At 34.3% G+C, this 26,189-nt stretch overlaps 2 protein-coding genes across 3 annotated transcripts; both read right to left on the bottom strand.

Annotated features, from left to right (window-relative positions):
* Positions 1–1,245: 1,245 nt before the first annotated feature.
* LOC141399093 (uncharacterized) lies at positions 1,246–12,399 on the bottom strand. The gene is made up of 7 exons (XM_073977167.1): positions 12,101–12,399; positions 7,669–7,803; positions 6,963–7,610; positions 6,206–6,895; positions 5,492–6,145; positions 5,053–5,433; positions 1,246–3,005 (listed from the first exon to the last, which is right to left on the bottom strand). The coding sequence occupies exons 1-7, from the start codon at positions 12,102–12,104 to the stop codon at positions 1,531–1,533; spliced, it is 3,987 nt and encodes a 1,328-aa protein (XP_073833268.1). The 5' UTR covers positions 12,105–12,399; the 3' UTR covers positions 1,246–1,530.
* Positions 12,400–18,142: 5,743 nt separating this feature from the next.
* Positions 18,143–25,662, bottom strand: LOC141399092 (actin-5C). 2 transcript variants are annotated; one of them, XM_073977165.1, is made up of 2 exons: positions 25,025–25,662; positions 18,143–20,273 (listed from the first exon to the last, which is right to left on the bottom strand). In XM_073977165.1, exon 2 carries the CDS (start codon positions 20,263–20,265, stop codon positions 19,135–19,137), a length of 1,131 nt encoding a protein of 376 aa, XP_073833266.1. In that variant the 5' UTR covers positions 20,266–20,273; positions 25,025–25,662; the 3' UTR covers positions 18,143–19,134. The 2 variants fall into 2 exon arrangements, with proteins under 2 accessions (XP_073833266.1, XP_073833265.1); XM_073977164.1 differs by lacking the exon at positions 25,025–25,662 and adding an exon at positions 21,518–21,789.
* Between the last annotated feature and the right edge of the window lie 527 nt (positions 25,663–26,189).

The raw sequence follows: 26,189 nt of genomic DNA, 5'->3' as shown, positions 1-26,189 counted from the left end.
GCCCGAATGGTGTAAAAAACCCCTATGTCGCCATATGTGGCGGTCGGAGAGCACGATAACTCTCGAACTGTTCAACGAATTTGGTCCAACATTTGGTCTTCGTCATATTATATCCAAACTTAGTTTCATGGGCCAACACCGGTCCACAACTTCTGGTACTTCTCAATAATATTTAAAAAATGTCACTAAAATGCTACGATATCACTTGATGGGGCAAATTTGGTTCAAACTTTTAGTTTAACTTCTAAAATGGTCCATATCGGTCCTCCCTAAGGGTACCTACCGCACAAAAATTCAACCGCACAAATGTTCAAATTTCCAAAAAGGGCCACAAAATTCTGAAGGGACCTTAAATACATTCGATCTGTCCGTAGGTGAAAGTTTCACTTCACTTTGGCTGAGGGTATATATCTGTCGGCATCTGTCGACTGACACTTTTTTACTTGTTTTAATGAGTATTTCAGCCAAGTAAAACTTCTGTACAAGTGGTCTCTTAGACATGCCGTTCAGACTCGGCGATAAACAGTAGGTCCCATATCATTGAGCTAATATGAATCGCGGTGCACTCATTGATATGAGAAAAGTCTCCCTTAACCCTTCTGGGATGTTTGTGAAACAATTATATATAAGTTCCATGTAATATTTTTGACTATATGATTTGCATAACTTAAATAAATTTCTTCCCATATCTATTAAAACAAATAATGTTATGATATTTAAAAAAAGGATGTTGTAGAAAATTTTATTTTCAGTTTAGTACTGAGAGATGTACTATGTATTAAGATTTTATTCAATTTAATATTGAATTTAATATTTTTTGTTATAAATATAAGATTAAATAGATTAAGTATCTAATTCAATCGCACAAAGTGCTTACATAGAAAAAGTACCAGCTTTTTGTATTGAATACATGTTTTTGTTTGAGAGAGTCAAGTTAAATAAAATTAAAAAAAAACTTAAAAATTTAATTTCATGTATTAAAAAATTAAAAAAAAAATCCTATTTTTAAATAATAAATAAACTATTTCAAAAGTTGGTATAAATTATTTTCTTGTTATTTGTCTGCTTTGTTTCAATTAAGGTCTTTTAGTTAACTTATTATGGCCTCTTGCGGATTTGTCAAAAAAAAAAAATAATTTTGTATATCAAAAAATGAAAGAAAAATTCACCTTTTAAAATAAAAATGTCCACAGTTGTTATGAATTATGTTCCTGTTGTTCGTCTGCTTTGTTTCAATGAAGGTTGTTTTTTTTTTTTTTTTTTTTTTTTGCTAAACCTCTTTTTTAATAAACCTCTCTTTTGGTCGGTATCTTTCGGATTTGTTAAAAAAAAAAATAAAAATTTAATTTCATGTATTAAAAATTCGCCTTTGAAAATAAAAATTTTCGTAGTTTTTTTTTTTCCTTTTTTGTAACTTATTATGCACGGCCTGGCCTGGCCTGCTAAGGATTTGTCAAAAAGAAATTTTAAATAAACAAAAATAATTCACGATTTTTTTTGTAATGAACATTAAAATTAATTCAATTTATCTTAAGGATAATAAGGATTTTTAATATCCATTTGATGCTGACCAAATTTTATTTTGCCATTTGATTTTCGGATTAATTCAAAACTAATGCCATTTATTTCCAAAGTAATATGGAAGTTATTACCATCATCATGGGAATGGACAATAGACCAATCATCCGATATGAGATCTTGATTTTGTTGTTTTAACAATTTTAATATCATATCCAATTGTAATTTTGGTGGTGGTATTATTAACCCAATAACTGTGCGTTGCAAGATGTTACAGTTCGTTAATAGCTCAATGTTCTTGGCAATGGGTCCCACATTTTTTATGGCATTCTCAAGAAATTCTATGACTTTGGGATTCGCGTCGCATTCAAGTACTTTGATATTATTTTCCAATGAGAAGCCGCCATTAAATGCTGTGAAAATAGCATTCATAGTTGGATTCTGAATGTTTACAGTTAAGACTTTCAACAAATATCCCTCAATGACTTTCCATATTTCATTTGATATCGTTCCTTTTGGATTGGAACGATCAATAAAGACAATTTTTCGATGTAATGGGGAATTGAAATTACTTTGTGAAAGAAATTGTTGACTAGCTGCTGTCGAACTTAACTCCCTGTTTTTATTGGGGACTTGGGGGATATTTGATTCATCACTGCTACTGCCGCTGTTCGAGGCGATATATTTATTTCTTTTGGTTTTACTAACAAAGCATAATGACGATTCACTGCTGCTACTGGGTAAATTGTGTCTTCGTTTGTTTTTATTAACCAAAGAAGAAGAAGAAGATGGTAAAACTTTTTCCGTATATCCGTAATACTTATTCGTTGGCATTCTCTGATTAGAAAGATTCGAAGAATTCTTTAAACGTGGCACATCGGAGGGAACTAGCGGCATGCGTCGATCGTACTGCATATTGACAGAGGATGCTGGCCATTCACAAGAACCAACATTTAGATCAACTGTTGAATTTGTTGCAAAAGGTTGAATGCTGATATTAGGTTGCAAAGCGGCAATATTTCGGAAAGTATTTTTAGAATCATTGGGCGATGATACAATTGTTTCTATAGGCTGCTGCAGATAATCATTTGATCCCTTTTCTTCTTCTCCAATCTTCTTTTCAGTGGCACAACATTTTAAAGTGGTTTCTTTATTACTACTCTTGGACGTGGAAGGCTTTTCTGTTTCAATATAAGAGACGTTTTCATTGTTAGTCTGTGAGAAGTTTTGATGTCCATTTACATCTTCAACGGCCTTTGGGGATATTTTAAATGGATTACTAAATTTTGATTGCTTAACTTGTTTGGAGCTTTTCCCCTTGATATCCTCATTGGTATTTAAAGATGCAGTGTGCTGGTGTTGGCTAGCGGAATTTACTTTTTCTGGAATAATTTCATTTGCATTTGAATCGCTTGAAGTTCCAGCTTCATTTGATTTGGCTTTTTGGACTTTTTTGCGATTTTTCTTCTTCATCTTCTTCTTTGAACCTGAAATGAGAGATTTAAACATATAATAAACCCAAATCAAATTTCTGTCAATCGTAGTTCACTATTTATTAGTATGTACCTAATATTAGAATCATAGAAGGATTTCCAAAAATGAGTTACTTAGATGTAGAAATACAATAGGTTGACAGAGTAGACTAAGGTCGATACGATTATATCCAGCGACCGAAACATATCTGACACGCCTGTTGCCAACACCATATCACTATAAAACAAACTCCTGAAACTTCATCCCGCAGCTGCGTTCTGCATGCAATTTATAGGGCATCACCAAAAAACCAAACCGCCATAAAAGTTAAAAAACCCTTCTATACAATCAATCACACCATTATTTTAAGGGACATTATAGCTGGTAGACAGTTCTACGTCGAATTTAGGGCCACAGATCTTTCCCAAGGAAAACTAAGCGGTCTTGAGTCAATGAATTATCTTGGTCCCTATATTATCTCAAATGAACACTGACTTCATATGGTGTTACACCCAATGGCTTGAAGTCAAAAAGTCCCAACGAAAATAAGCGAAATATACGATTAAATTTCAGCAACAACCGTCTTCATTGGCCTTATCATGGCAAAGTCAATGACCCACCGTGGTCCATCTTTTGTCTCAAATGGCATGAGGTTCGCCCGTAGTGTCATTTGGTTGTTAAAGCTAACAAGTAACATTTAAAACTCCTTAACGATAATGAGCGTTCTTTATTACGTTAGTTTTAAGCTTTCGGAGTAGTAACTTTGGGTGCACTTTCGGGGCTGATCTGTTCAAAGACGCCTTCAGTGCTACTGCGAACACAAAATTTCGGATAAGTTCAAATTAGGACCTGCTCTCGAATTGCTTGGATTTTTGTTGCAACAACTTGTATTCATTGCCCCCATACGACAGTACAAGTTTCATCAGGGGCAAGTCCATACTTCCTGAGAAAATAGCCTCAAAGATGCAAAAAGCCCCTATAACACCGTGTGTAGTGGATGGAGAGCACGATAACTCTCGAACGGATCAACCGATTCGATCCAAATTTGGCTTTCGTAATATTTTGTCCAATCTTAGTTTAAGTTCGAAGATAAGCCATATCAGTCCACTCCTTCAGGTACCTCCCCACAAAAGTTCAAAAATGTTCGGAAAAATTGTGCGCATGATAACTCTTGACCGGTAGTGACCGATTTGGTCCATACTCTACACATCCCAATATATCTACCAAATATATATAAGGTTTGAATATAGACTATATTTGACCACTCCTTCGGGTACCTCCCACACAAAATTTTAGATAAGTTCACTTTAAGAACTGCTCTGGAATCGCTTTGATTTTTGTTGAAGCAACTTGTATTCGCTGCCTCAAATACGACGGTAAAAGTTTTTTTCAGGTCCATACTTCTTACATGCACCGGTCAATATGATCCAATATGGCTTAATCGGTCCACTCCTTCGGGTACCTCCCATATAAAATTTCGGAAAAGTTCAGTTAAGGACCAGCTCTCGAATCACTCTATATTTTATAGATTTTGATGCCCAAGATGGAGTTTTTCGTATGTGGTTTCTTCAAAAGATAAGTTCTACTAGTTTAGGGCTACAGTATTGCTAAAGACAGCAAGACCAAATTCCTATTCGTTACTGAGATTAAGGTCTGATAAATGCAAAAAAGTGTAGATTTATGCCGGTTTAGATGAGGCCATAAAATCCGAACTGGATCTGACAGGACAAAACCCAACTAGGGTTTTTGTAGTCTAAATATTTACTTTCAAAAAATCCATACTAGAAGTTGTTTGCATTTTCAGTGTTGCATAGTGTAATCCTAGATCAAATTTCAGTCTGTCGTATTTCGACATTTTGTTCGTAGGTTTGTTCGATAACCCAACATTTTGTACAAACTTTTGCAAAATGCTGTTCGATAAGAAACTTGTTCTGTAAAAGTGAGCTTAGAATTACTTGCAAGTACTTTTTACTTGCTTAGTTATCCAACACACCTATTATTATTGACCTATAAAACATACGAAAAGATATTTTTATTTTAATTACGAATTAAAAAAATTACCTGTATTTACTTGGTCCTTCTTGGGTTCTTTTTTATCTAAGACCAAACCATGAGGTATAACTCTATCTGGATAGCATTTCTCGAATTTTGTTATATATGCAATACGCCATCCTTTGTTACGGTTATGTTTTTCATTTTTTAACTCATCGCAGTAACGTTTATACTTTTCAAAATGTTCTTGATTTAGTGATGTGCGAAATTCAGCTATTTCTCCTTCATCTATTTTAATTTCTCTCTCTTCAAGTTCATCATTTTTTATTGAAGAAGATTCTTGGTTTTTGCCAAAATCATTATCAATCGCTATTGGGGTCTCGGGTTGCTTATCTTCACTGGAATCACTTAAATTCTCTACACTTCCTCCTGTATCTAATAACGTTCCATCTGTAATTGTAGAAGATAGTGTAAGAGACATATGATGTAATTTAATAGGTTTTGTTACCTGTAATGAGCGTTCTGTTCTCCAATACTAATCCATGAGGAATGATTTTAATTGGATTTTTCTTTTCAAAATGCTTGATAAATTTAACATGTTGGCATCGCCAAGTTCGATCAAAATGTGTCAGATCTTCCGTAGGAAGCATATCAAACATCTTAACCTTTTTACAATACTCTTGGTAACGTTCACAGGATTTTTTGAAATTTTTCGATTTTCTTTTCTTTTTTCTTTCTGTTTCCAATTTATTTGGTGAATTTTCTTTCTTATATCCAAACTCCAAACCATGAGATATAACTTTATCTGGATAACATGTCTCATAGTTCTTTATATATGTCATTCGAGCCAAAAGCCATACTTGGGGACGATCCTTTTTTTCATTTTTTATCTCATCACAACAACGTTTGTAGTGTTCAAAATGTTCTTGATCCAGAAACTTTCGAAATTCAGATATGGATTTCTTTGACGGAATGGAATTTAATTCAATTTCGTCTTCTTCTATTTTAATATTTCCTTCTTTAAGTACATCATTGTTTATTATAGAAGTTGCTGAGCTTTTGACAAAATCATTGGCAATAACATTTGCAGTATTTGGTTTTTCATTGTCACTGGAGACACCTAAATTCTCTTCATTTTCTCCAGTTTTTAATAATGATCCATCTGTAATAGAAGATGATATGAGTAAGCTACATTCATATGTGTTTTAGTAAGCTATGTGACCTGCATTCATTTCAATATTATCCAAAAATAGACCACGAGAAATAATTTTATCCGGGTTTAACCTTTCATAATGCTGGACTTTTTTTACAAGTTTGTGTCGCCACATTCGATCAATATGTGTCAATTCTTCGGTAGGTAGCATATCAAACTTCTTGATATGATGACAATGCAGTTTGTAACGTTCATACATTTGTTTGTTTTTTTCTATTTTTATTTCAGTTTCAGATTTATCTGTTGGATTTTCAATATTTTTATCAGAAATATTTTCCAAATCATTTTGATTTGATTTTCCTGCTGTTGTATTTTCCATTGCATCCACTTGTTTATCTTTGTGTCCTTTTTTAAATCCTAACTCCAAACCATGAGGTATAACTTTATCTGGATAGCGTGTCTCAAAATTTCTTATAATTGAAATTCGACTTATCAGCCATCTTCCGGAACGACGGCGTTTATCTTGTTTTACCTCATCACAACATTGTTTATATTGTTCAAAATGTTCTTGATCCAAAAACTTTCGAAATTCAGATATGGATTTCTTTGACGGAAGGGGATTTAATTCAATTACGTCTTCTTTTATTTTAATGTCTTCTTCTTCAAGTTCACTATTGCTTGTTAAAGAAGTTCCTTGTTTCACACTTGTAGTTTCTAGTTTCTGATGTCCATTTCCTCCACTTTTTAATAATGATCCATCTGTAATAATAAATGATACAGTAGTAGTAGATATACATATTTTATGTACTTTGTTAAGGTTCCATACCTGTAATAGGCTTTCTGTTCTCGTGATATCTCAATAATAAACCATGCGGAATAATCATCTCTGGACGTTTTCTTTCAAAATCTATCACATTCTTAACATGTTTACGTCGCCAAGCTCGATCCAGGTATGACAATTCTTCAGTAGGGAGCATATCAAATTTCTTGATATTTTCACAATACTGTTTGTAACGTTTATACGATACATTGTTTTTGCCTTGTTTTCTTTTCGTTGCTGATGAATTTCCATAATTTTTATCAAAAATATTTTCCAATTCATTTTTATTTTGGTTTCCCTTTGCCGTCGTTATATTAGAATTAACATCCACTTGTTTATCTTTGTCATTAGCAGTTTGTTGCTGAGGTATTAAGTCTTCCCCATCACCCACTTCATTGTCGGATGATTCTGTCTCAATATCATCCAATGATTCATCTTTATTTTCAATGTCTTCTAGCGAATCGTTAGGAGTCAATGCTTCATTTGTAACCATATCCAATTCTTGTTTAAAATCATCAAGTATTGAAAGTAAAGTGTCATCTTCTATTTCAGTTTTTATCTGCGGCATTGTAGCAGATATATTTTCACACGAGTTTTTAGTTTCAATACTAATGGAAACATTTTGGGTGCTTTTATCTCTTGGAAGCGGAACATCTAAATTGGAAAATGAAAATGTTATAAATTAATTGAAATAAGTGGATTTTATACATACCTGTAGGTTCTTCTTGTTTTAGGTGGGTAGTTTGGTCAGTCCAATTTTCTGCCACATTATCATTATCCAACGAATGGATATGTTCAGATGGACCGCTTTCGTTTGGAACAGTTTCGTGCTCATCATTTTGAAAATCTAAAATTATAGAAGAAGAGAAAAGTTAGGATGTTATGAAATGATTAAAGGAAACTATTAGAGATATTGACGTGGATTTGAACATACGAAAATTTGCACCTTATTGCGTGCGTGTATGATTATCGCTTGGAATCAGACACCATTATTAAAGACATTTGACATTTAGGTAGTTGGCTTCACCGTCCACTGAATATGCTAACGCCACACATCTTGTGACTGGTAATCAGATTTTTAAAATAAAATTCTGCACGTAGTCGAATACTTGGCCTATATTCGAACATCCAGTAACCGTTACAAACAAACTCAATTCAATGCAGCATCAACCAACCAAACGAAGCATAACCCAACATGCCTTGCAAGGCGCTGTGTTATAAGATCAAACTGACCACCTGCTTTGCCATATCCCATATCTCGGGAAGTATGGACTTCCCCGGAAAAGCTGTATATCGTTGTGATCAGGGTCCCAAGGACTACCAATGGTACAATTTTAAACCCGTTCCGAGAGTTGCCCATAAACAAGACATCGGTGTTAAAGTTAGACATTTGCGAAATGTCAAGACCCATATCTCGGGAAATATGGACTTCCCCCGAGAAAGCTATATATCGCTGTGATCAGGTTGCCAAGGACCACCTATGGCAAACATTTTAGGCCGATCCGAGAGGTGCACATAATCAAGACAACGCACAGTGGTTCCAGCCCGCGAAAAAAATACAAAAATCGATGTCTGCAAATTATGATTGTAACTATTCAAATCTATCGTAGACACATCCAATTTTAGTATTCCGGCTTTCTTTATACAACTTCTAACGGTACATGCTAAAGCAGAGCAAAATAATTGAGCATTTCCATTTGAAGAAATCGAGACATTGAAATTTCCATTAACGTAGTGACAAGTTACAAGTGATATCACAATAAAGTATTGTGTACAATTACTATAGTAAGAAATGGAAGTTAAAGTTAATGGTATTGTTATTGTTTTTAATTGATAACATCATACATTTGTATCTTTATTTAGTAGTAAAATTGATCTGTTTTGAAATGTATTTTTGTGAGTGTTTTTTATTTAATATTGTGAAAAGAAATAGACTTTTAGTACTTTGGATCCTCGCGGATCCTCACGTTATTTTTATTTAAATGTTCGTGGAAGTGTCCAGAATTAGAAAAAAATTATCTCGTCTGCCGAAAGTTGCCGAGCGGTACTCAGTTTTCATTATACTGAGTATACTCGAAGTTTTGTGAATGTTTAGTGTAGAGTTTTTGGGTGTTTTCAAGCAATCGGTGTTGTTGTTTTGCATTTTGTTTCGATCTTATTTTATAAAAAATGTTGTTTTTAGGATTACAGTATGAAAGTGCGTTTTCACATATGTATGTTTTTGAAATATCGTGTTCAAAAAACTTTGTCAATGCCACCATGGGGCGGACAGTATTTGAAGAAATTATAGCAATCCTTCAGGTGGATGTTGCGGAATATGATTTCCCTAAGTTGTCAGATCGTATAAACTATCTCTGCAAAGGAATTTCTAAAATCTGGATACAGAAAAATATACAAAAAATGATAAATATAATGCAAATTGGCTTGTTATAAAAGACACCATTATTTTTGAAGGATACATGCCATTTCAAGAATTATCTGCTGTTGAAAGTAAAAACTCGGAGAGCCTGCCGTAGATTTAAGCTCCACACAGAAAACTAAACAACATGGAATGGTTAAATTGGCAAGCAGGCCCACATGTGTTGTTTTGTTTACTGTTTATATATCCAGGTACATTTTAAGTCGATATGGGAACTCTCCTAATCGAGATATCTCATACCTAGCATTTATTGTAATATATGCAAACCCTAATATAATCTGGTACGCCCTTGGTTCATATGTTAACTCACTTAGTAAGAATATTCCGTGCCTCACATTGTTGATGTTAATCCTTGTCAAGACTAAAATTCATAAAATATCATGCCTCACAAACGTTTTTGTAGAAAATTTAGGCCAAATACTTAAATATGCCAAATATCAGGAGTTAACATGATATAGGAATATACCAAAATGTGGACATATCTATTATATATATTAAGTTGGTGATTGAAATTTGACTTCCCAACATAAAAAGAATATTACAGAAAGAACAAAATAACAAGATCAAGTGCTAAATTTCTGTGCAAGATCAAGCATGATTTGAAGTATTTTATTGCTTCATAAACACCAAAAACTTTTGTATTCAATTATGCGGAACTCGTAGTAAATCAGCTGTAACTCGTCGAGTTTTAGAGGTATCAGCATGAAAATTTGACACAAGATAAAGCAGAAGTCGTTGAAAAAATAGAAATTGCTAACTAAGAAGACGCATTTTTTGAGTTATGTCACTCTTTGAGTAAATGAGCGATATATTGATGAATTCTGGCAAGAATGTTTGATACAGATTATAAACTCGAAATTTCAAATTGCAGCACATTCAGTCCAAAAATATGACCAAAATCGTGAAATAATAAAAAAAAGGGAGGTACGTCTATATGGCGGATATACCAAAACATGGACCTCTATCGACCATGGACCTATGCAAGATTTTTAATACCACCAAAGAACACAAAATGTCGAATTACAGCGAATTTACATTGAAAATATAGAGAAAATCTTGAAATCAATAAAAAAAACTGGAGGTACCGTTATGGGAGGTCTATACCTAAAAGTGGACCAATCCTGAAGATTTTTGGGGAAAATTATCTTCTAGTCACTACGAGTTTACGGTAAAATTTTCAAATCGATACCTTGATTAGAAATATTTTTGTCGCTCTCTCCCATACAAGCTAAACCACAGTGCAACGGTGTAAAAGTTAAGACATTTCCGAAATGTCAAGACTCATATCTCGGGAAGTATGGGTCACTAGGACTAACTATGGTGAAAATTTCAGCCCGATCCGAGAGGTGCCCCTAAACTAGACTTGTTCCTCTGACTTTTCCATGTGACACACATACTCCAAAATCTCCCTCCTGTCAATTCGTGGGGTTACTATTTTAGACCTCCCATGTAACGTCTTTAGTTTTAGCCTGCCATTTCTCTCTATGTGGTATATGATGTATACAGTTTTCAGCTTATGAGTGGTGATTTTATTTAGTGGACATCACAAAAACCATGTACAGTAGAACTTCGATAATTCGTACCTCGATAATTCGTAATCTTCGATAACTCGTAACAAACTGCCGGTCCCTTGAAAAAATCGCGATATTTCGTAAAATTTACACGCATTTTGGTCCCCTTGATAATTCGTAATTTTTTCATTTTAAAACATTTTCTAATTTCATAAAAATGTTATAATTTTGTTGCTATTATCTTTTTATTACAAATGTTTACGCACCAAATGCATAGCATCAATATGATGAACCGATTGTAAATATCAATAACGAGTTTTAACGTATTCCTTTTAATTCCGAGAATGTCGTTACCTTTGAAAAATACGTAAATGTGGATAATGACGTTGGTGTTACTGGAAATCTGGGAGATGACGATATTTTGGAACAAGTTTCCGGGGAATATGAAGAAAGTGATGACGATGATGGTGACAATCACGAAGAAGTTTTGACACATAAAGATGCAAAATCATCAATTCAAAAACTACGCTCTTTTTTATCAAATCATGCTGTTGACGAATCATTATTTAACTATTTAGTACATATATAAAACTCAATAGATAAAATACGAGAAAATAGCATTAAACAACTTCATATCATAGACTTTTTTCATTTTTAATTTCATTTATTTTAGTTTTTAAAGCTATATGAATAACTGGTTTTTTTTTGAATTTTTATATAAGTTTTTCAATAAATGAAAAACCTCGATAATTCGTATTTTTTTATTTTAACCTCGTTAATTCGTAATCTCGATAAGTCGTAATCTTCGATAATTCGTAAAAATTGGCTGGTCCCTTGAATTACGAATTATCGAAGTTCTACTGTACCTTACCTTTTTGCCCATAGTTTTTGTTATTTCCGACCGACTTCTGCATTTATTGGCTTGATGTTGTCATTAACAGGTAAATTAACGTACAAAAAAACCCCAACATTATTGAAAATACATTATTGTAGTAATTGCGAATTAAAAATACTATAAATTTTTACAAATTCATCGTTTGCAATAATTAAGTTGACTAACTGTATGTTCATTTTAGTTGTGAATGGGTGTTTCACATCTCCTCGTCATCTTCCAGTGAGCGGCAACAACGCAACAACTTTTTTTGTGTATGACGCCAATTGTCCAATTGTTTGTACTTCATAAAATAGCAATAAATGTATGTGAAATTTCTTACCCATATTTTATATTGGATTTTTCTTGTAATATTGCAAATTAATCTATAGACTTCATGTAATCTAAAGAAATTAACGAAAGTTTAAATTGATTGAATACTCATTGAAGTTACTGCGCGTTGTTCTTGTGGCGACGTAGTAAAACACCGGCCAGCACCACTTTAAATTCGCAAAAAAAAAGTTACTGCGCCAAGCTCTATGAAGTTCAAATTGGTTTACATTGGTGAATAAGGAGTTCACGAGTAGAGCAAAACAGATTAAAAGATAAACGAAAATAACCATAAGAAAAGTTAACGTTCACGTAATTCACAATAACATTCTACTTCTGTGATATTCACAATATAACACCATTAAATGAACGCCGTTATATTAGATGTGGTTATAGGGTTGCCATTCTTTGTTTATTGTTTAAAGTACGTTAATAATTAAAAAATATGCTTTTCAAAATAGTCTGGCTTAATCCCATAGTCGTTGTTTTGGACGCCATGTTTTGTGATATCTTCTTCAACTTGGTCTTTTGGCCTTCCTACTGTTAAACTGTTTATTTAGACCAAAGTAGCATCTGTTGGCCAATATTATTCTTCTCTTTATTTCAAGGCTTATATTGTTGGTTTTATTTATGGCGGTGCCGAGGTAGATAAAGTCATTGACTACCTCAAATTTATAATTATCAACATCCACAGTTGGTCCGAGTCTACTGGACGACTTGCGTGTTGATAGCATAAACTTCGTCTTATCGCCGTTGACTGCCAGACCCACTTTGGCAGACTCTTTTTCAATTTTTGCAAAGGTGGCTTTTACGGCTCGCGCTGATCTACCTATTATGTCTACGTCATCTGCATATGCAAGCAACATTACATCTTTATTGTATATCGTGCTGTTTTTGTCTCTGGCCGTATATATATTCGCATTTCGTATGACCTTTTCCAGTAGGATATTAAATAGGTCACACGATAGACTGTCACCTTGTCTGAAACCTCGTTTTGTGTTGAAAGGCTCGGAGAGGTTCTTTCCTATTTCAACCGCTGATCTTGTGTCAGCAAATGTCATCCTGCATAGTCGAATTAGTTTTGCAGGGATGCCAAACTCAGACATGGCTTGAAACACCTTTGCTCTAATTGGGCTGTCGAACGCGGCCTTGTAGTCGACGAATAAGTGATATGTGTCGATCTGTCTTTCGTGGGTCTTCTCCAATATTTGGCGCAGTGTGAAGATTTGGTCAATTGTCGACTTACCAGGTCTAAAACCGCATTGGTATGACCCGATTATTTCATTGACCATGGGTTTTAACCGTTCACACAGTATGCTCGACAACACTTTATATGCGATGGGAAGGAGACTTATACCTCGGTAATTTGCACAAACCGTTTTGTCTACTTTCTTATGTACGGGACATAGTAGGCTGAGGTTCCAATCGTTGGGTATGCTTTCTTCCTGCCAAATTTCGCAAATTAGCTGATGCATACTCCTTACCAGCATTTCGCCACTGGTCTTGAACAATTCGGCGGGAAGTCCATCAGCTCCTGCTGCCTTATTGTTTTTCAGCCGATTAATGGCTGTCGTAACCTCGCTTTGGCTAGGTGGTAGACATTCAACATTGTCATTTACGATTGGTTCTGGGGTATCTTCATCCCCATCCATATTCGATACCAAAAGCTGCATAAAGTACTCCTTCCAGATCCTCAGTACGCTATCTGTATCAGTTACCAGATTCCCTTGGTCATATTTGCAGGAGAATGTGCCTGTACCATATCCTTCAGTCTGGTGTTTTACACTCTGGTAAAATTTTCGGACTTCATTCTGAGTCCTGAACATCTCGAGTTTCTCACACTCACGTTTTTCTTGCTCCTTCTTTTTTCTCTTGAAAATACGCTTTTCCTCTCTCCTCTTCTCCCGATAAGTTTCTTTCGTTCTTCGTGTTGCTACTGAATGCAGTGTTGCTCTATATGCCGCGTTCTTTTCTTCTTTAGCTTTACGACACTCCTGATCGTACCATAAATTTTTAGGTGGAGGTTTTTGGTACCCAAGTATGGTTTTTGCGGCAGTCTGAAGGGAGTGGGCTATTCTTTGTCAACGTGCTTCTACATTATCGGGACAAGGAGTGCTGTTTTCCAGCATGCGAGTCAGTTGAGCGGAGTAGGCTTGTGTTGTCTGTTGTGTTTGCAGCTTCTCGACTTCCAGCTTCCGTCCTGTGTTAGATCGCACTTTTGCCGCAACATTAAGACAAGTGCGTACCTTGGCTGCTACAAGAAAATTTTAATTTAATTTATTAGTAGGAAAAAATTTGCGATATTTACAAAGGGGTAAGGCAGGGAAGACTATAGTTTCAGATCTCGCTACAGATCTTCATCAGTTCCATTGTTTCTTGTTTTTCAACAAGAAACTGTTTATACCCAAGTGTCAATTGCTCTCTCAATTAGATAAGTGTCCAATTTCGATGAGCAGACTATGAAAAAGTTGCTTTTAATTAGGCATTCCACAGTCGACTTCCACGCTAGAGTAAAATCATAAAATTACAGTATTAGAGAGGTCGATTGTGGGTACCTAATTCAGATATGAACAAAGCAGTACTCTAGTACTCACCGCCCCCCATACGATGGCATAAGTTTCATCAGTCCATACTTCCTGCGAAAATAGCCTGAAAGTTACAAAAAACCCTATGACACCGTGTGTAGTGGTTGGAGCGCACGATAACTCTCGAACGGATCTGCCGATTCGGTCCAAAATTTGGCTTTCGTAATATTTTGTACAAACAGTTCAAAGATGGATTATATCGGTCCACTCGTTCCGGTACCTCCTCCACAAAAGTTCGAAAATGTTCGGAAAATTTGTGCGTACGATAACTCTTGAAGGGAGTAACAGATTTGGTCCATACTTTGCACATTATGAAATTTCTACCAGACTTAGATGAGGTTCCAATATGGACTCAATCGGTAAACTCCTTCGAGTACCTCCCACTCAAAATTTCGGAAAAGTTCAGTTTAGGACCTGCTCTCGAATCGCCTTGGTTTTTGCTGTAACATCTTGTATTCACTGTCGACTATACGAAGGTACAAGTTTCCTCAAGGGCAAGTCCATACTTCCTGAAAATAGCCTGAAAGTTGAAAACCAAACCCTATGACACAATGTTTATGGGTGGAGGCGCAAGATAATTCTCGAACGGAAATGCCGATTCCGGCCAAAAATTTGGCCTTCGTAATATTGTTTCCAAACTTGCATTAAGTTCGTAGATAAGCCATATCGGCCCACTCCTTCAGATATCTACCCCACAAGAGTTCAGAAATATTCGGTTCGTTAGGTTCGAATATGGACTATATTTGTCCACTCCATCCCGTACCTCCCACACAAAATTTTGGATAAGTTCACTTTAAGACCTGTTATTGAATCACTTTGATTTTTGTTGAAGCAACTTACATTCGCTGCCTCAATTACGATGGTAAAAGTTGTTTTAGGGGCAAGTCCATACTTCTTCAGAAAACAGCCCGAAGGGTGTAAAAACCCCCTATGGCACCCCCATGGTCTATGTAGGTCCATTCCTTTAAGTACTTTTTCCGCAAAATTTTTGAACTCTAATCCTAATCAACATTTTTGTCGGTTCATAGGACCAAAATTTTGAAATCCCCTAAATACATAAGTTTTTTGTGAAAAAAGTGTTTCAATTTGCACAGGCTGAGGGTATATCTCTGTCGGCAAAGCCGACAGACACTTTTTAACTTGTTTTAATTCCCTATTAATGTCCAAAAGGAAATATTTTTGTCGATTAGGCGAGAATTTTTTCAAAATTAGGTGATTCTAGTATTTTTCCACGTTTTAAAATTGATTTTTAAAGAATTTCACCTTTTTAAATTATTTTCCGTGCGGAAAAATTCCAAAGGTAATATTCATGATTACCCTTATTGTTTGCGTATATTAATGTGGATTAGGATATTTTTCCTACCCAGTAAAATTTTAAGGAAGGTGTTCCATGCGATGACGTGATTTCATGGCATCTTTTGCATTGGTTCAAACAAAGTCGTGAAAGATCCGATCTTTTCATCAGCATTTGAACCCATGCAAAGGAACGATCCGATCTTTTCATCAACATTTGAACCCATTTCATCGATCCAATAGAGATGAATTTTGTGTTTTTATACCCTCCACCATAGGATGGGGGTATATTAAGTTTGTCACTACGTTTGTAACTACTCGAAATAATCACTGTAGACCCCACAAACTATATATATTCTTGATCAGCGTGCAATTCTACATCGATATAGCCATGTCCGTCCGTCTGTCTGTCTGTGGAAATCACTCTAGCGTCCGAACGGATTGACGTAGGTGGATGAAATTTTGGGAAAATCTATTATTTGTACGTAGGACTTTTGGTATTGAAAGTGGGCTATGTAGGTCCACGCTTTCGTATAGCCCCCATACAAAATGACGCGTTACGCGTCGTCGTTTTAATGCATTTTTAAGATATTTGGCCCATTTTACTACCGAATTGGTTGTAATTTGGTATTTTGTGTTTTCAGAGGCAGAAAGACGAAACTCACGGTGAGTTGACATTCATGATTGTCCTGAAAATGTTTCGAATTAAACTATCGAGTATGTTCTGAAACGCACTTCACCTCTGACTTCACGCCTCAAGCATTTTGTTCATCCAATTTACGCTTATTTTTCGAGTATTTTATGGATGTACTAGGGTGTACTCTTCTTTTTAAATAATCTAATGAATCTTATGGGCCGATTCCGTACAGCGAGGCGAGTCATGTCGCGTCGTCTATCGTCTCTGCGACAAAATTTAAAAAATGCACTACGTACAGCGATAGAAAATAATCGTCGATAACAAGTTGTTTTTATTTTATTTTATTTTTATTCGTTAGTAAAAATGAACGGCGACAGCTAATTTGTTGTCGCCGGAAAATGAACATTACGGCGACAAAATTTGACGTCGTCGTGCGACTTTTGCCATACGTAATGGAAAAATTGCAACTGGCAACGCGACACGACTCGTCTCGCTGTACGGAATCGGCCCATTAGCCCCAAGAAAGAGGCAACAAAATAGGAAAATGCTTGAGGCGCGAAGTGAGAGGTGAAGGGGTCGTCTATGGATAGCAACTCAACTGTAGTAGCGTTGCCAGAAGAGAAAATCATGCAATTAAAATGAGTAAAAAGACGGAAATTTTTGTCAAATTCAATCAATATCAGTGTTCTGAAACTTCAGCTATTAATTTAATTGTAAAAAATTATAAATTTTAAAGCGGAACTAGAAAATTCTATTATTCTATAACTCCATTCTATTCTATAACTCCAAAAAATGTCTTGATTTTAACTAACCGGTGCTGGACGCTATTCATATACTAGAGGTCAAAGTCAAAATTCCGACGGAAGTCACACAAACACTTTTAAAATTGTGAAGGGAGATAAACCCCTTAGGCCTTGTCAGATACGCTCGCTAAATTTCAAGTATTCCCAACCCCCATCTCCATAATGTCCCCAAAGAACAAAAGAATCTACAATCAAAAAAGGATTTCAATTATTTTTTAAAGTTTGTTTTTTATTGACAAATTATTACAATTTCATTGATGTTTTCACTTCATTTCTTTTTGCATTCATAGCTTTTTTCTTCTCGCTGTTATGGTTGTTGTGGCTTTTTTATTTATTTTTTTTGCAAAATTTTCATTTAACACGATATTCAATATTTTTGTGATACTTTTGAGTAGAGATCGTGTGTCTGCTGTTGTTGTTCTTCTTCTTGTTGTTATACATTTAGGTATAATAGTTAGGTTGTAAATTAATAATATAGTTGTTGTAATTTGTTTGCAAATGTTTTCTGAAAACACTCTTCTTTTCCGTTTTTTTGAGAATTTTTGGCATTTCTTTTAAAAATGTGTGCGATTTTTTCCATTAGAAAAAAAAGAGTGCAAGTTGTTTTTTTATTAAACAAAAGGACAATAGTATGACTATTTTTCCTTTGTAATTATTTATTGAAAAAAATCATAATTAAAAAATTCATTAATATTTCTTAGTTTGAAAATTGAAGTCTTTTGTTGTTTGTTTGGGGGTGGTGGTGGTGTTCTTGTGTTTTAAGACGTTACAAAATTAGTTTCTTTTTTTTTCAAAAAACACAAATTGGGGAGCTGTGAGATTTTATGATTGTGATGGAAATTTGATTCATTCCTTATACTCTTAAAAGGTTTATCAAATCAATTCCCTTAATTAAAGACTTTGAGGGGTAATACATCTATCTGTTCACCTTCCTGTGGTTTTGAAAGGGAAGTGAGTTGATTTACAAGGTATTCTTTTAAAATGTAATACATACTTGGCTCTTCTAGAATAAGAGTGTGAAATGTATGCATTTTTAAGAGCTGTTACTCTCCTATTCCAAAAGAGATGAGAGGAGCTTATGAATTTAGTGGTTGATGGTGGGGGATGATGGTTTTGGTTTGGATGATTGATGGTGATTTGTAAGGAAAAAGACATGTTTTTTAAGGGTTTTTTCATCTTTTTTATATAATTATATAATAATAATAATTAAGAAATAATAATACATTTGCGAGTTGTTTTCAAAAAATTAAAATAAAATAAAAAATAATAAAAATTATTATAATTTGCAAATTAATTATTTGTTTTGTTTTTGGGATGTTCTTGTAAATGTATGTTGTTGCTCTTGTGTGTAATAGTTTTTTTCTTTGTTTTTAGGTGTGTGGAACGTATGGTTTTCTTTAAAAAATGATTTTTTTTGGAATTACTTCTTCATCTTCTTCTTTTCATCAAACACTGGACCAAAGAGAATTTTCATTAAAAATATGAAAATTTCCTTAGTAGAGCATTCTCTTGTGTTGTTGTTGTATATAAAAACCTCCTCTTTATCCTCTTGTTGTTGTTGGTTAGATCTTAACTTCTCCTTATAATTACTACGACTAATACGGCAGCTACTAAAAGGGTTTCTACGCTGTTGACATACACCGCAGCTACATCAACAGCCACCATACAACTGATGATGCAGTTGTCGAGGCAGCAGTGGCGTATATTTTTGGTTGTAAGAAGAAACCGCTTAGAAGCACTTTCTGTGCACAATGGATGGGCCGGATTCGTCGTATTCTTGCTTGGAGATCCACATCTGTTGGAAGGTGGACAAGGAAGCCAAGATGGAACCACCGATCCAGACGGAGTATTTGCGTTCTGGGGGAGCAATGATCTTGATCTTCATGGTGGATGGAGCCAAGGCGGTGATTTCCTTTTGCATACGGTCGGCAATACCAGGGTACATGGTGGTACCACCAGACAAGACAGTGTTGGCGTACAAGTCCTTACGGATATCAACATCGCACTTCATGATGGAGTTGTAAGTGGTTTCGTGGATACCGCAGGCTTCCATACCCAAGAAGGAAGGTTGGAACAAGGCTTCTGGGCAACGGAAACGTTCATTGCCAATGGTGATGACTTGACCATCGGGCAATTCGTAGCTCTTTTCCAAGCTGGAGCTGGAGGCAGCGGTGGCCATTTCTTGTTCAAAGTCCAAAGCGACATAGCACAATTTTTCCTTGATGTCACGAACGATTTCACGTTCAGCGGTGGTGGTGAAAGAGTAACCACGTTCAGTCAAGATCTTCATCAAGTAGTCGGTCAAATCGCGACCAGCCAAATCCAAACGCAAGATAGCGTGAGGCAAGGCGTAACCTTCATAGATGGGTACAGTGTGGGAGACACCATCACCAGAATCCAACACAATACCAGTGGTACGACCGGAGGCGTACAATGACAATACAGCCTGGATGGCTACATACATAGCGGGTGTGTTGAAGGTTTCGAACATGATTTGTGTCATCTTCTCGCGATTAGCCTTGGGGTTCAAGGGAGCTTCAGTCAACAAGACGGGATGTTCTTCGGGGGCGACACGCAATTCATTGTAGAAAGTGTGATGCCAGATCTTTTCCATATCGTCCCAGTTGGTGACAATACCGTGTTCAATGGGGTATTTCAATGTGAGGATACCACGTTTGCTTTGGGCTTCATCACCGACATATGAGTCTTTTTGGCCCATACCGACCATGACACCTTGATGGCGAGGACGGCCGACAATTGAGGGGAAGACAGCACGGGGAGCATCATCACCGGCGAAACCGGCTTTGCACATACCGGAACCGTTATCAACAACTAAGGCAGCAACTTCTTCGTCACACATTTTGTTTGCTGCAAAAAGAAAGGAAAATGGAAATTAGTAAAATATAAGAATTGGGGGAAGAGATAAAAGTGGCGAGACATGAGACATTGTGGCTTGAGAATTTTTTATGAAAACTTTGAAGTGGCAGGAACTTTAAACAAATTAAGAAAATGAAGAGATATCAACGGAATAAAGTATGTTATGGTTGGGGCCTGTAAGCCAGATTGCTTAATTAGTAAATGGGCCTAACAGTGTTGTGTGGGAATTAAGCCCTTGGCTAGTCGTAATCTAATCGTATATTAATTAAATAGAAATTGAAAATTTATTTATTTGTTGTTTATTCAGAGAAAAATGCGTAAATAAATCGGATTTATTTGTTTTTATCTTCGTAACGCGACAACAAAAATAAATATCATCGTTTATTTTATCGTTCGTTAATGCTTCGTTCATTGTTTATCATAGTGTAATGCTTCGTTCATTGTTTATCATAGTGTATTTTTTAATCAAAAAATGGCTTAATCATTTTTTACAATTACTTTTTAATAATTTATTAATTTAAATTTAGATCCAAAGAATTTTAATCGGTTTTAAGTTATTTCTTCTTAAAAGAATTTAATTTGTCATGTCACACCCCTTATGACAACTGGCAATGCCATGTTAAGTTGTATGTAGTTGGCAACACTACACTCTCAACGAGATACTTCACATTTTGACAACCAGGGGAGCCGCCATAATTTGCGAAGTACAAAACGAAGCAAGAAGAAATGGAGAGAATGTACTAAAAAAATCGCAGCGGCTTTTAGCAAACCCAGCCGGCTTTTTGTGTAAAAGAAAATTCAAGAAAGAAGGGCACACAAAAATTTGCAAAAGAAAATGGCGTAAAAGCCAGGCAGGGTAACACCACCACTAGATTAAATTATTTTTAGAAATTTACATAGCAATTTTCTTTAGAATTTCGATTAAATTTTACAAAGGCGTTTAGATGTTACACGAAAATGTTTTAAAAAAAGTTTTTCTTTTATTTTAAATTTAGTTGAAAAGGAAAGAAGCCGAGGAGTAATCTTTATAATTCTTTATGGGAGAAAAAACAATTTCGTTTTATTTATTTCCACTATTTTATCCAGAGGGAAGGAAGCACACAATATTAAAAATATTTTATTTACATTATTTTTAGTTTAAAAAATTAACACCAAAATTAGAATTGCACCCTTTTTGATATTTTTTTCTTTTGTAATTGCCACAAAAAATGAAAGAAAATTGTTAAATACCGTACCGTGTTTTACTGTATTGATGAACTGAAGAACAAACGAACCACAAAGCTTGACAGCTGAACTACGAATGAACTGAAGCAAGCGAACAAGTCAGTTAATTTGTGACAATGCCACAGAGGAGGAGGAAAAAGCAGTAAAGAAAGATATGCGTTTGTGCAAATATGGGTGTGTGTCTGTGTGTGTGCAATATATACAAAAAGAGAGTAGGCAGATAATGGACAAATTTAGAAATAACCACCAAAACCCACGTTTCAAGATACTCTTTTGTTGCCACACACTCTCTCCCGTTTTTTGTTATCTTGACTTGACAAAAATCGTAGCATATATAGCTGTTTCATTCACTCCCATGGTGTTGCATATGACAAACTCTCTTTGGGTTGTAACAACTCTTTGTAGCCAGTTATTTATGAGGAGAAAACGTTGGAAACGCGAAACGCAATCGTGTTTTTTCAACGTTTAACCATTTTTGTGACCATATATGGTCATGTTTTGTGTTCCAAAGCTTGGTTGTTCACCAAGTGAAAATCATTGAAATGAGAATTTCCCCCGACCAATTGTTGTGTTGTTGGTATAGTGAGGGGGTCTGAGAGAGAGAAGAGGGAGTGTAGTAGATAACAAATAAAGAGAGTCACACCCAAACCATTTCTAGATAAAAAAACGATTTCCCAGAAATTCTTTAAAATTGTTCTTTTTTGGTAATGACAACCGGCATTCTTTACTGAGTAAAGTTTACTGTGTTTGAATGTGTATGGGTGTGTATCTGTGTCTCTTTTGGTGCGGAAGCAAATGTTCTATCAGTTGCAAAAAAATGTTGAAGAAAAACAAAATGAGTCAAGTTCAAGTTGTCATTTTCTCAACTTAAGAGGTATGAAAAGTTATTTTTGATATGCCCTAATGTGGTGTGTGTGTTTTATGCAGTCAACACCAGAAAAAAGAAGGTTTTGCATGACGTGTTCATTCTTTTTTTTAATAAACTGAAATTTTGATAAGTTTTTTTAATGGTGGGAACTGGTTTGGTGTTTCGTTCCAAGTGGTGGAAGTGACGTTAAAAAATAGGAAGTTAGGAACCATAACATAAAGGTTAAATTCTAATTAGAAACATTTTTGAAAAAAACAAAAACCGTTACAATTGTGGGGTGGGACGTATGAATGCTGCAGTTAAGGGATATTTTAAAAACTACAAAAAAAAACTCAACTCAAACTCTTATAAGAAAATTGTTTAAAAAACCATTACTATAATGGGGTGGGTCGAGTGGAGTGCTGCTGTTATGGGATATTAGGTCTGTACCATAACCCAAATGTTTGTACAAACTTTTACAAAATGCTGTTCGATAACAAACTTGTCCAGTAAAAGAGAATTGAGAAGTACTTGCAAATACTTTTTACTTGCGAAGTTATCGAACAGGCCTATTATTAAATAAACATCAATAATAAGGTGGCTCGAATTAAATGCGATATTGTAAAAATTACCAAAAATTACCTTTATTTCTTTTGAGAACAAATTCTAATAAAAATTACACCGTTACAATAATGGGGTGGGTCGAATGGAATGCTGCAGTTATTGGATATTTTGTAAAAATTGGAAAAAAACGTTTTATGGTCAAACTCTAACAAGAAGATTGTTTGAAAAACGAAAAACGTTAAAATAATAGGGTGGGTCGAATTAAATGCTGCAGTTATGGGATATTTTTTATAAAAATTGTAACAAAAATATAGAAATTTTAAATGAATTATTGTGAGAAATTTGTATAAATGTTTGGGGTCATGGGAAATTTTCAAAATAATTTTGGAAGCAGTTTTTTTTGGTCACAAAAAAGGTTCAAAATAATTTTGGAGCAATTTAGAAAGACTTTTAAGCATAACATTTTTGGGAAAATTTTGAAAAAATATTTGCAAAAAAATTGAAAAAATTAGGATAATTTAAAAAATTATTAAAACAATTGTGAAAATTTTTGAAAACATTTTAAAAAATATTCTTTAAATAAATATGAGGAAAAATTATGGAGCTTCAAAAAAATTGTGGTTAAATTATTCCAAAAAAATATATGCAATAATTTTAAAATATTATGGTATACTGTTTTTTGAAAATAGTCAGGCTTAATCCCATTGTTGTTGTTTTATTATTTTAAAACAACTAATTTATTCGTGGAATAATTTTAAAAAATTATGGTATAATTTTAGAGCTTTTTTAAAAAAAAATATAGAACATTTTTAGAAAAAAATGAATAATTTTATAAAAATTCGTCAATAAATTTGAAAATATAAGGTTTTTTTTTTTTTTGAAAATGTATTAGTCTTTTTGAAAAAAGTTCTGAAGTTATATTAAAAATATCTTTTGGGTCAGAACAAATGTGAGTGATAATTTTGACCAACATTTAGGAATAAATAAGGAAATTTCAAGGTTCAATGTCCCGGAGATTCATTAAAAGGACTTCCAATACAATCAGTCTTGAATGTGATGTTCTTCAACACCTTAACCTCACGTTGGTTGGTATCAGCCAAGAAGAAAGGAGACTGGATTTCAAAGCAATAGAGTTTTGCATTAAAAAAGCTGAAATTTTTTACGATTCGGAAAGGTTAACGCCCTAAAATTTTTGTTAAATTATTCCAAATTTCATTAAAACAGCTTCTTTTATTTTCAAAAAAAAAAAAAAAAAAATCTTAAAATGTTGTTGATTTTTCAAATTTGCAACTTTTGCTTCGAATTAATTGAATAGTTTTTCTTTTATTTTCCAAAATTATTTTAAAAATTTTCATTGCAAATCTTTAAAGAAATGTGAAAGTCTGTCTGTGCAGTAGTATCAGGTGGAGAAAGTGTGCGAATTTGACACATCAATGGTTAGAGGAGGGGAGTAACGGTTTGCATCAAATTGTTGTTAAGAGTTCGGCACACACACGCACGCCATTAATGATTTAGACGTGGATCTCATGGTAATAACTTATTTAAAATGTAACGGTTTTTTGTACTTCAATGATGACATGTGACCAGCATTCCAAAATCTTCAACAGTGAAGCCTTCACTTAAAACCACTAATCAACGACCGTTGGCACCATTTGTAATCTTATCAAACAATTTTTTTTATTGATTGATTAGTTTGAATCATTGAAATTGTTTTTTTTTCATTTTTTGCAGATAACAATGTTATGTAATATTTTGAAATTGTTTAGCACTCAAGTGTTCCGTTAATTTGTTGATATCTTTGGAAATTTATTACAATTTTTATTATCAGTAATCCACTTATTGAAGTTCTTTTTTTCGTTGTTGGTGTTCTTTAATTGTCAACTGTTCTTTTAATTAAACACAGAATGACTCATTTTTTTTTTTGATATTTTTAATTATTTTCTTCTTTAATTGTTCATTTGTTTTTCATTTTTCCAAAAAATGTTCATTGAGCCACTGTTGCTTGATTTTTTTATTATCATAAAAATTCTTTTTGCCACTTTTTCTTCAAATGTCTGTTGCTTTTTCTTCTATTTGTCGTTGGTGTTTCACTTGAACAAATACTTACTTTTTTTTGTTTGTTAAATTACTAAAAATTAAATAAATAAATTAAGTCTTTTTGTTGGTTTGGGAGGTCTCGCGATGTATATCCAACACACAGCACAAGAACGCAAACTGTAATGATACTAAAACTCGTTGTGACGACGCTTATAAAGGCTGCCACCCTTAATGCTCCTTTCGTATGGGTTCTCTATGGTTTGGATTTTCAGACATTTTACCATATATGGAAATGGATGCACAAAACCCATATTTCCAGAGAATTTCATACATTCGTCGCGCTCTCTCACTGGCAACGTCAAAAAAGCAACAACAACAAATCAACAGAAATAATAAGCCCGCATTTTTCAGATACAAAATATTGCACTGGGTTTAGTTCATGTGTGTGTGTGCCACACACAGATACTTGGCTTTGCAACACACGGCTGATAAAGTCACAACTCTCTTACTAGTCATTTCTCCAACACTCTCTTCTATTTACTCACCAAAAAAAGATAAGCAACAACGAGTCGAGTCATCCACAAACGGCGGCGACGACTTTGGGGATTGTTGTTGGGTTTGTACATGACTGCGTATGACTGACTTTGGGTGTTGTTGCGTCTTGTGTTGTTGTTGTTTCCGAAAAAAGGTTTTTTCTTTCTCTCCCCCAAAACACTTTGTTGTTTTATTGTTGTTGTTCGTGGTGCCTCTGATATCAAAACAACAACAAATTTTTGTTTGTTTGAACAATGAGACGACTGAGACTCGACTCTGTGGTAATTGTTGTGACTCAGTCGTTTCGTTTTTGCTGATAAGATTCGTCGTTGAGGATTTTAAACCACCAGAAAAATTCGTTTTAAATTTAATATTATTGTACAATTTTTTGTATTTTTTTTTATAAATTTTTATCAATAAAAAAGGAATTTTTATTAAACCCAGAAAATAATCATGCAGTATTAATAAGTCATTTGTTTTCCAAGAAGATTTACTTTATTTTCTTGAAAAAAAAAGTAGTAATAATAATGGAGAAAATGGTCGACAACAACAGGCAGTTGCCAATAATAAACATACAAAATATACAAAATTTTCCCAAAAATAACGACTAAATAATAAAAATTAATAGTAAATAATGGCGTAATTTTTTAAACGAAAGTCATACCCACTTCATGAAAAAGGACTCTTATATAAAAATTCTA

The sequence above is a fragment of the Musca autumnalis genome, unplaced genomic scaffold (genome assembly GCF_047663935.1).
Source record: "Musca autumnalis isolate F117 unplaced genomic scaffold, ASM4766393v1 scaffold_3, whole genome shotgun sequence".
Lineage (NCBI taxonomy): Eukaryota > Metazoa > Arthropoda > Insecta > Diptera > Muscidae > Musca > Musca autumnalis.
The sequence above is the reverse complement of the archived record's forward strand: the minus strand, read 5'-3'. Positions and strand labels throughout refer to the sequence as shown.